Here is a 12,268-nt window from a genome sequence, read left to right as displayed (position 1 = left end):
TAATTATGAAGGGATAATGCACTATTACATCCTGCAGTATTTTAGTCAGGAAGAGGACATGCTCGTTACCAAATATGGAAGATTGTGTTACCTCCAGGGTAATTATATTCATGAAGGAGATGTTTCTTACAACCTGATGTATTTTAGTCCAAGAAAGATGAGATGATTATTGAAACATTATAGTAAGATAGGTGAGATGTTTGTTACCTGTTGGATAATATAAGTTAGATAGAGAAGATGCTGGTTGCCTTCTGAAGTATTATGAATATGATTTATACTTAAGGAGAATTAAAGTCAAGAAAGAAGAGGTTGTTCATCTCCTGGATTGTTATACGTAGGAACACAACTATGTTTTTTATTCAAGGAGAATTGATGTAATTTTCCCTTCCCAAGTATTATAATGAGATATGGATATATATATATTTCTAATACCTAAGAGAAGTACAGTTTATTACTTCCTGGAATATCGTATTTAAGAAATGTTATTTAATACCTGGAGTAGTATAGTCATGAAGGGAAAAAAATTGTTACCTTCTTCAGTATTATAATCAAGCAGGAGAGGTTATGCTTGTCTATAGGAGTATTCTAATCATGATGAAACTTTTGTTATCTCCTGATGTATTATAGTCTGATTTCAAAGACATTTTTAACTCGGAAAGTATTATAGAGTGAGAAGATAGATGTTTCTTATCTCCTGGAGGATCAGATTCACAAAGCAAGATGTATGTTACCTCCTGAAGTATTAAAGTTGGTAATAGGATATTCTTATTACCTCAACATGAAATAAGGTCGTAGAAAAACAACGACTGTTAGGTAGACCTCAATAAATAATATTCTTCATGAAAACCAATTAATGTGATGTATTGGTAAAACAATTATACCATTTAAACCCAATTATGTATTAATGCAAGAACCAAAAATATTTTGCTACACGTTTCAACTATATTGGTCAAACCCTTATTTATAATTTATTCGGATAATACTTTACCCGATAATGGCTCAGACAAATGTAGTCAAGACGCGTAGCAAAATATCTCTGTTTTTGCAATAATAAATGAATACCAGTAGAAAAAATATTTAAACAAATTGAAAGTGTAGAAATGGTGCAACAAAAAGTGAAGAAACAAAAAAGTAATGAGCATGGTGTAATACAACTTCCTCTGTGCAACCTCACAAAGGGGCGTGTCCAACATTTGGCTTATGCCTACTTCCAGAGGCGTCGCTAGGTTTTTAAAAGATTCAGGGCTCGGGCTCATAGGCGCGGACATTTTCGGCGATTCATTATGATATCGATCATGGTTCTCTATTCCGATTTTTCAAGATACCAACTGGGGATTCGGGGCATCGGCCCCGTGTGCCAGTGCCTAGTGACGCTTCTACCTACTTCATTTATTTTTTCTATTCTTTATACAATAAGCCAGGTGTATTCTTGTATTCTACAAAAGTAGAAGAATCATAGATACACGTTTGTATGTACCCAAAAGTTGTATAATATCACGAAGACAAAAGAAAAGAAGTAGGCATTGATCAGATGTTGGACACGCCCCCTAGTGAGGTTGTATAGAAAAAGTTTTACATCATGCCCATTCCTACCTTGTTTCCTCAGTTTCTGTTGCACCCATTCCTACACTTATTCATGCACTTTTTTCGTACAACGTGACAAGATTTTATGCATCATTCGTTCGTTTGTGATGACATATTGTTTGTATGTCATCCGTGTGGGTGTGCACCATAATATTATGATACATGCAAATAATGATATGTGTGTGTGTGTGTGTGTGTGTGATGTTTAGTATATAAAAACTAGCACTAGCACCTAGTTCATGGGCTATTGTTCTATTTGGTGTACTTATAACTATGGTAAATCTGTTGTTACAGAGCTAGAAGCGTTCAAAAATGTCAGTTAGTCAGTGAGAAATTTGTGGTTTTGTGAATTTTTTGTATCTCTTCTGCTGACTTTCTCAAGTAGTTTTATGACTTGTAATTTTGTTCGTGGGTTATTTATCATCTAAGGTTGTTTCTCATATACTTTTGAAGATATATTATTTGATTTTGAAAGGTGTATATGAGTAAATGGTTTGTATTGCATGTATTGTGTATCGCCCCATCCCTACTATAAGTACTACCGTACTTATGATGAATAAACCAATTAAATGATGTAAGCTTTCGTAAATAATATTTTTCATAAAAAGTAACACATATTGTGCACTTTGGTACATAATAGTAAATTATAATTGACGTGAAACGATGTAACCTGTATTGTACCTATGGGCTAAGATGGTGTTCATTTTGATAAAGTATTGTCTGAATAAAAGCTTGATGCACATTTAAAATGCTTTATTGTGATAAATCTTTAGATAAAATACAGTAACGTGGTATTGATCTTCTTTGGTTTACAGAATGACGTATGATGTTGTACCTGTGTTTAATCCAACTCAAACTTGTACACAAACGAATACAGATGCTGCTACTTTTCTGAAGACACATTCTTTGCATGAAATTGGTGGGAACATTGGTAAGAGCATCTTTTCTAAGTTGAATATGTTAGGATGATTAAAAATACCCATTGTGCACAATTTAGTTCTGCCAGTTAAAAGATATAGTGATCACTTCATTTTTGCTTGTTTCTATAATTTATTCCACCACATTTCTCAGATTTTACAGCTATATCATCACAAGAGTCATTTTTATTTGAATTATAGAGTTAACTTTAAGTTTAAAAATAAAAACAGTTATCAAAGTGCTATCCATATTCTGTTCAGGTTGACAACACCAAATACCTAGTATAAATGTATACGTATTTATGCGAAATAAGCCGAGACTTATATTTAGTACATTGGATACACCAGTTATATTAGTGGGTGTAATCGATCAGGAGTTGTATTAGTAGATGGGATTCACCAGAAGGTATACTTGGTAAGTGGGATCCATCAAGAGTTATATTTGGTAGGTGTAATCTATCAGGAGTTATATTAGTAGACGAGATACATCAAAAGCTATATTTGGAAGGTGAGATTCATCAAAGGTATTTTGGTAGGTGAGATCCATAAAGGGTTATATTTTTTAGGTGGTGATCCATCAGGAATTATATTAGTGGATGGGATTCACCAGAAGGTATACTTGGTAAGTGGGATCCGTCAAGAGCTATATTAACAGATGGGATCGATCAAGAGTTATCTTTGGTAGGTGGGATCGATTAAGAGTTATATTAGTAGATGGAATTCATTAATATGGTTATACTAGTAGGTGGGATCGATCAAGAGTTATATTGGTAGATGAGATCCGTCAAGAGCTATATTAACAGATGGGATCGATCAAGAGTTATATTGGTAGATAGGATCCATCAAGAGCTATATTTGTTAAGCAGAATCAATCTGGGATTATAGATGTTTGGGAAGAATTGGGAGATATATTTGGTATATAGGATCCATCTGGAATTTTAGTTGTTTGTGGGATCAATCTGGAGTTGAATTTGATATATAGGATTCTTCAAGTGATATAGTTGGTTTATAGGATCCATTATTTATATGTGAGACCATGTTGCACATGTATTATAAAGTAAATTAGGTGTTTGGTATAAATACGTAGTTATTGAAGGAATTTAACACTTCACTGTCTCTATAGTATCCCTGTTTTATGTTCAACAGGTGAGCGTCGACTAAGAAACGAAGCCTTCGCGCTCGCTATACATGTAGAAAACCCCTCTGCTGGATGGGAACTTCGATGTTGCCATTGGTAATACATTTTTCATCATACAATCAATGTGAAAAACGAGCTTCACATTACTTCGTAAGCGAAAAGGGGCTTAGGTGGTGTATCAACTTGAAATGAAAATTGAACAGACTCTTGTTTACGTCGTCATCACAGAATTATTGTTACAAAATGAATTTTTTATCTATTGTGTTTTAGAGTATTTTAAAGGAAGATCGTGAAAACAAATTAAGTTGTTATTCTTTTTATGAATGAAGTTGATTAATTGATTTTTGTAGAAAATTTTAGTACGTAATTGTTTTATATTTAGTACCTACTTAAAAAGTTGAATTGAAATCGTTTTAGAATCAAGCTTCTGAAAATACACTCAAACAAAGGTGTCATTCATACTCACGAAGTTTGTGGTTTACTGAAAAACTGTAAAAAACACCTCGGACGTTAACTAGTCTATTGATTATATTATTGATATTCACAACTTCCATGTATTTGTCTGAGATGCTGTAAGCACGTTGGATATTAATTAACTAGTTTATTGATTGTATCATTGATATCCAGAATTTGTATGTATTTGATTGAAAACTGTAAACACGTTGGATATTAATTAACTAGTCTATTGATTATATCATTGATATTCGCGACTTCCATGTATTTGTCTGAGATGCTGTAAGCACGTTGGATATTAATTAAATAGTCTCTTAATTGTATCAGAGGATTTTTTTGTGTTTGATTGAAAATTGTAAAAATGGCGTTTGGATATTTATCAGTATCTTGATTTTGTCATTGGCACTTGCGACGTTGGTGCTTGAAAACTGTACAAGAAAGACGGATATTAACTAGTTCCTTGACTTCGTCGTTCTTCTTTTATAAGAGGCATAATATATATATATATATATATGTCATTAAAGGAAATCAGAGTCATATATAAAATAGATAAATTCACTGCGTCATTAAGTTCAGTCGATTTTCTAAGAAAAGAATATAGTAAAATCTATATTTCCAACGCAAGGAAAATATTGTTATACTAGAAAACATATTACTTGAAATAAAGTGTTGATAAGTAAAGAACTAGCTAGTTTGAATAAATGCTGATAAGTAAAGAGCTGGCTAGTTTAATTACTTGATGATAAATAAATAGCAAAATAATTATTTATTCAAAAGGCTTCACAACACCACACATCAATTTCAATTCAAATGGTTTCATTAATCAACTCATACCACCACGCATCAACATCAATCCAAGTGGATTCAGTAATGAACTCACACCACTAGACATCAAACTCAATCCAAGTGGCTTCAGTAATCAGCTCACACCACTAAATATCAACTTCAATCCAAGTGAATTCTGTAATCACCTTACGGCACCACGCATCAACATCAATTCAAGTGGTTTCAATAATCAACTCACGCCACTACACATCAAACTCAATCCAATTTGTTTTAGTAATCAACTCACACCAGTAGACATCAAACTCAATCCAAGTGGCTTTAGTGATCAACTTAGGCCACCACGCATCAACATCAATCCAAGTTGCTTCAGTAATCAACTCACGCCACTACACATCAAACTCAATCCAAGTGACTTCAGTAATCATCTCACACAACTAATCTTAAACTTCAATCAAACATCTAACAAAAGGTCGAATTTTCATGGAAAAAGTAACAATATGCAAACAGGTAACAAATGACCAGCTTTCAATACAAAAAAGTTAAAACAGGTAATCAAAGGCCAACTTATGCAAAGAGATGACAAAGGGGCAAGTTCTGATAGCAAAAGAACAAAAGTGACAGAGAGTCAACTTCTTGATTGTCAAAAGATTGAAAAATGTAACAAAAATCGAACATTTATTTCAAAAAATATGCAATTCAAATAAAAAAGGGCAACTTTTGATTACAAGAAAGGTAACGAAAGATTAACGTTTCATTGCTATAATATACAATACAGTCCACTTTTGATCACTAAATTACACAATCGGGTAATTAAACGTCAGCTTTTGATCCCCAAATGATACAATCGGGTAATTAAACGTCAGCATTTGATCACTAAATGACACAATCAGGTAACTAAACATCAGTTTTTTATCACTAAATAACACAATCGGGTAATTAAACGTCAGCTTTTGACCATCAAATGACACAATCGGGTAACTAAACGTCAGCTTTTGATCACTAAATGACGCAATCAGGTAATTAAAAGTCAGGTTTTGATAGTTATAAAAAGATGCAAACATATCGTAACCTAGAGGTGACTTTTAAATATGCTGTCCTACAAACAAAAAACCATTACTATTAGAATTTCGTCCAAAGACACAATAAGATACTAAACTAAAATGATTTGCAACAATAATGATTATAATTTCCACCAATCATCTTATACAACTACTTATCAACTTCAGTCAGAGTGTTTTCTTTTACGTGAAGAATGTACAACAAAGTAATGTGTTTAATAATTCAAAAAGTGAAACTTTATTTACAGGAACTGTTTAATAACTTAATGTGAAATACACAGTTAAAGAACACAACCACTGCATTTTAAACCTTTTATGGAAATATGTTTAAGTGAAGAATCTAATCTATGTGGTTTAAAAAGTTGGTTTATGGGTGCAGTTTGTTTATTTGAACAGAATTCGACAAAGGATTGAAACAATGTAGTATGCACGTTTTATGGGAACAATGCTTGTTAAATAAAGAATGTAAGTATGAAGTATGTGATTTTTTTTATACGAACAGTGTTTACTAAATAACCTAAATAATGTGGTATGAACTTTTGTTTAGACGAACAGTGTTTATTGAATAACCTAAATAATGTGGTATGAACTTTTGTTTAGACGAACAGTGTTTATTGAATAACCTAAATAATGTGGTATGAACCTTTGTTCATTCGAATCGTGTTTATTGAATAACCTAGATAATGTGGTATGAACTTTTGTTTATACGAACAGTGTTTATTGAATAACCTAGATAGTGTGGTATGAACTTCTGCTTATACGAATAGTGTTTATTGAATAACCTAGATAGTGTGGTATGAACCTTTGTTTATACGAATAGTGTTTATTGAATAACCTAAATAATGTGGTATGAACCTTTGTTTATACGAACAGTGTTTATTGAATAATCTAAATAATGTGGTATGAACCTTTGTTCATACGAATAGTGTTTATTGAATAATCTAAATAATGTGGTATGAACTTTTGTTCATACGAACAGTGTTTATTGAATAACCTAAATAATGTTGTATGAACCTTTGTTTATACGAATAGTGTTTATTGAATAACCTAAATAATGTGGTATGAACTTTTGTTTATACGAATAGTGTTTATTGAATAACCTAAATAATGTGGTATGAACTTTTGTTTATACGAATAGTGTTTATTGAATAATCTAAATAATGTGGTATGAACTTTTGTTCATACGAACAGTGTTTATTGAATAACCTAAATAATGTGGTATGAACTTTTGTTTAGACGAACAGTGTTTATTGAATAACCTAAATAATGTGGTATGAACTTTTGTTTATACGAATAGTGTTTATTGAATAATCTAAATAATGTGGTATGAACCTTTGTTTGTGAGAACATTGCTTGTTGAACAACCTATAAAATATATGACTATTTACGAACAGTGTTAGTTGAATAATATACAGTATGGACTTTTGTTAGGTTACTTGTGTTTGTTTTGTTATCTAAACAATGTAATATGAACCTTTGTTTATAATAACAGTTTTTGTTGAATTATCTAAACATTCTTCTGAGAACTTTCTTATAGGAGCAATGTTTGTTTTTGTTATCTAAACAATGTAATATGAATCTTTGTTTATAATAACAGTTTTTGTTGAATTATCTAAACATTCTTCTGAGAACTTTCTTATAGGAACAATGTTTGTTTTGTAATCTAAACATTGCAGCATGAACTTTTGTTTAGGGGAATAGCGTTGGTAAAGAACCCAAGTAATAAATTATGACCGTTCGTTTGTAACAGTTGCAATTGATGTATACCAATTAATGGTAAGAGTATGATTAGTTAAGGTTTCAAAACAATATGGTATCAACGTATAAACTGTTTATAGGTTATTGAATTTCCCTCACGATATATAGATAATATTAGAGAAACCAACACAGTCTTTTATTGAATTCATTTACAAGAAATGCAATTAGCAGAAGACCTTCGATAATATTAAAATGTCTTTCTTTTTCGACAATATATCTACATCTATGTATGTATATATATATATATATATATACAGTATTTGAAACAATTATGGAAACAGTGAATAATATAAAGTACAAATATTATGTGTCTTCTTCCCCTCTATTGTAGGACAATGAATTGCACTAGGGCGCAGTCACGTGTTGACAGTTTACACTTTGACTGGCCATCACACAACCTATCAGAAAGTGACACACTAGTATAGTACTTATAAAATCAAAGACAGTCTTACTGTCCCCAAAAGATCTAAATCACGTCAATCAATGCGAAAGACAGAGGTCAGACACAACTTGCAGTAACTGCCAGGTAAACCACGCTGCCCTTAGTTCCAGCAAGTATTAGAACTCAAACACGGACAACAACTAGGTAAGACATATAACTATAAATATGCTTTTCCTTCCACAAAACGGTTTAGAAAACAAACACAATAGCCACTACAACCAACAGCTCAAGCCTCGACACAACCACGTATAGCATCCTACGCAGATATAGCAAAAAGACAATAGACAAACGACATAGAACAACAGAAAATCCCAACATCAGGAGAGTCGACGAAAGCTTCATAGAACGACTAGTGGCCTTTATCGCCGATGTACTGACGATCTGCTTCACGGGATTTGTTCAAGCAGTACCGCAGCTATACAAGGAAATATGTTCGGCTGATGACTACTATCTTAATCTCGAAACGAACTCCATGACGGACTGCATTGACCGAAGACACTCTAGGACGACTTTCAAGTAAGGAAAAATAGTTTCCTTTTTCCGTATTACTATTCAAGGAAGTTTGAACTGTACGAGCTTTGCAGCAACCTTGACTCAGATATTATAATTATAAACGAAACCCTTCTTAACGAGAAACACAAATTTAACTTACCCGGATACAACATTAAATGAATTCCTCATAGTACCAATAAGAGAGGGCATTGAGGTCACGACATTGACCACCCTCCTTGCTTTATACATGAGCCCATCAACCAGGCCAGACATCAATGTCTTAGAAAACATTATTAATAATCATCAAAAAGTAATTATTTTAGGAGACCTTAACTCTGAGCACCCGAACTTTGTTTTGTAGAATAACAAACAGAAACGGCACAATTCTAAATTATTTCGTTAACATAAATAACCTGACATGCATTAATGATACGCGCACACATTATGACGGAACACAAGACATTCTGGACATGGCCATAGTTACACGCAATATCTCGGCCCACATTTCTAACTTCAAATCAACGAACATATCGGAGGAGAATATCTACCAATTTCTTTTAATATTTTTTTTGTTAACAAAAATCAAATGATTGCCCCTCCCCCCAATAACCCATGATTTTACAAACACTGACTGGAACAAATTTAAAGCACAACTATCACAAAAATTCTTAAACTTTACAGATCAAACACCAAACAAAGAAAGACCAAATAATTATGCCCAAAAACTAACGCTAAACATTAAAGCATCAATTAAAGCTATAGTGCCACCCAGAAAACGCATCCAAAATATCCAATCCTAGAAATTAACTCCCGAAATACATAAATAAGCACATTAGTATTAGACGCCACTTAAGGAAATTATTTATCACAACTCGAGATAAACAAATTAAGACTTTAATTAACGCTGAAAGAAACAACGTCAAAAAACTAATCCATGAACAACAACAAAATAACTGGGTAAATTTCTGCATTCCTATCGATCAATCAAAAACAAACCAGACACCTTTTGGAAATAATTCAAGTCTATATGCCAAACTACAAAAACTAACAACCCCCATAACATTAAATACAGTAATAAATATGCCACCTCCGACAGAGATAAAAACAACTTATTCGCGGAATTATTCAAATCTTCATTCACAACACCCAACCTCTCATCTTTTGATAATGTTCATTTTAATAAGATAAACAATTTCATTTCTTTGAACGAAGACACCTTTCAACCCAGGTTTACTCAAACTTCGATACCCAAACCATCCGATCAACACTATTTTTCATCTCGTCCTATAACACTAGTCGAACTAAAAATAAACATTAAACAACTGAGAAACAAGAGTATCTCAGGTGAAGACGGAATAAATAAATTAATAATTAAACATCTTCCTGATAATTTCCTAAACTACCTTACAACACTATTTAACATATCTCTTAACTCAGAATATTCTTCTTCTTGCTGGAAAACTGCAATAATCCGAGTCATACCAAAATAATCAAAAGATGTCCACGACCCATCAAACTATAGACCCATTAGTCTCTTAAATAACATCGGGAAACTATTGGAACAAATTATTACCAAAAGAATACTTTATTATTTAGAAAACATCCTGTCTAACATACAGAATGCATCAAGACGAAACAGACAAACAGCTGACCATTTAGTTAGATTAAGTGAGTCAGTATTCCAAGCCTTTAACAGGAATCATGTAGCAGTAGGTGCATTCTTAGATGTTAAACGGGTCTTAGAATCTGTCTGGCACGACGCACTACTCCACAAGTTATCTAAATTAAAGCTGCCGGCAAAAATAATCCGCTGGATAGCCAGCTTTCTATCCGAAAGGATAGCGAAAGTCAAAATAAACAATGAGATATCTAATTCTTTCAGACCACAAGCAGGTCCCCAAGGGTCAATGATTAGCCCACTTCTATATATTTTGTTTGTTAACGTCACACCGTTCCCTAAGTTACCTTCAACAAACGCGTCACAATATGCCGATGACGTAGATGTATGGAGCTCGTCATGTAACCCACTAACTGCTGCTCGGAAAGTTCAAATTACTTTAGACATTATAACAGAATGGCGCAACAAGTGGAGAATAGTCTTAAACTCTCAAAAAATGCAGGCCATCATCTTTTACAGATGTTTTAAACGTAAAAAGAAGAAAAACTTTTAAAAAATCCGGGTTAAATCTTTATGATACTAACATTCTCTTTTCCAAAACAATTAAATTCATAGGAATAACATTCAACTCCAAACTTTCGTGGACCAATCATATTAGTAATATATATATATAAAAGAACCAAAGATTATTCTGTCTAAAAAAGATTGGAGGTTACCAAAAATAATGCAACCCCGAAACCATAGTTAACATCTATAAATCTTACATTAGACCCCCTCATTGAATAGGCTTGTATGATTCTTTGTAACATGTCCAACCATTATATGACAAAATACAAACACTACAACTACAAATTAACGACAGTTTGTTGGATGACAGAGAGGAGACGATATCACGTTTAATAAACAATATCTACAAAGAATCAAGCTGGGAGGCCATATTAATGATAGTCTGTTCTATCACACAGAGGGTAACGGCAGCACGGTCAATATACAGCATCTATAGTAAGTATGCTTGGGGACCAAATTAATGATAGTTTGTTCTATGTTAAACAAGTGAGTGGTATCTAGGTCAAAGTGCGGTAATCCACAATGGACCACACAGGGGGACGATACAAGTGTGGACTGCATCTCAGTCAGGGGTATCTACATATCTGAGTGTTGAAAGGTAGATTTTTATTCATCATATAATTCTCTCAAGAATAAAACCTGTTGGATTCATATTGGAACAGGACACCGATCCTAAGCATGCAACAAATGTTATCCCGATATTATTAAGGTTATATGGCTTACATGAAATTTAAAAAATTAACCAAACAACCTAGCTCATCAATGAGGCTGCAAAACAGAAGATTTTGAACAATATTCGATAATTATACGCTAATAAGCTTATGGTAATGTAAGAGCAAGTTACTGATCTGCATTGATGCACTAATAAGCTTATGGTAATGTAAGAGCAAGTTACTGATCTGTTTTGATACGCTAATAAGCTTATGTTAATGTAAGAGCAAGTTACTTATCTGTATTGATACGCTAATAAGCTTATGGTAATGTAAGAGCAAGTTACTGATCGGCATTGATACGTTAATAAGCTTATGGTAATGTAAGAGCAAGTTACTGATCTGTATTGATACGCTAATAAGCTTATGGTAATGTAAGAGCAAGTTACTGATCGGCATTGATACATTAATAACCTTATGGTAATGTAAGAGCAAGTTACTGATCTGTATTGATACGCTAATAACCTTATGGTAATGTAAGAGCAAGTTACTGATCTGTATTGATACATTAATAACCTTATGGTAATGTAAGAGCAAGTTACTGATCTGTATTGATACATTAATAACCTTATGGTAATGTAAGAGCAAGTTACTGATCTGTATTGATACGCTAATAACCTTATGGTAATGTAAGAGCAAGTTACTGATCTGTATTGATACGCTAATAACCTTATGGTAATGTAAGAGTCAAGTTACTTATTTGATTGATACGTTAATAAGCTTAAAGGTAATGTAAGAGTCAAGT

The 12,268-nt window shown here is 32.9% G+C and overlaps 2 protein-coding genes across 2 annotated transcripts in view; one reads left to right on the top strand and one right to left on the bottom strand.

Annotated features, from left to right (window-relative positions):
- Positions 1-4,421, top strand: part of LOC106463631 (rho GTPase-activating protein 18-like) — a 37,142-nt gene extending 32,721 nt beyond the window's left edge. The window contains exons 16-17 of the mRNA XM_022391170.1: positions 2,400-2,515; positions 3,648-4,421. Coding sequence (XP_022246878.1) covers positions 2,400-2,515; positions 3,648-3,739 — 208 coding nt within the window. The 3' untranslated portion in view covers positions 3,740-4,421. The remainder of the gene's footprint in view (positions 1-2,399; positions 2,516-3,647) is intronic.
- The window catches only part of LOC106463627 (potassium voltage-gated channel protein Shaw-like), a 39,311-nt gene that overhangs the window by 11,360 nt on the left and 15,683 nt on the right, over positions 1-12,268 (bottom strand). The gene's annotated exons all lie outside the window — the stretch shown is intronic.

Source organism: Limulus polyphemus, unplaced genomic scaffold (genome assembly GCF_000517525.1).
Source record: "Limulus polyphemus unplaced genomic scaffold, Limulus_polyphemus-2.1.2 Scaffold1449, whole genome shotgun sequence".
NCBI classification, from domain to species: domain Eukaryota; kingdom Metazoa; phylum Arthropoda; class Merostomata; order Xiphosura; family Limulidae; genus Limulus; species Limulus polyphemus.
Note: the sequence above shows the minus strand (reverse complement) of the source record. Positions and strands in the feature narration are given on the sequence as shown.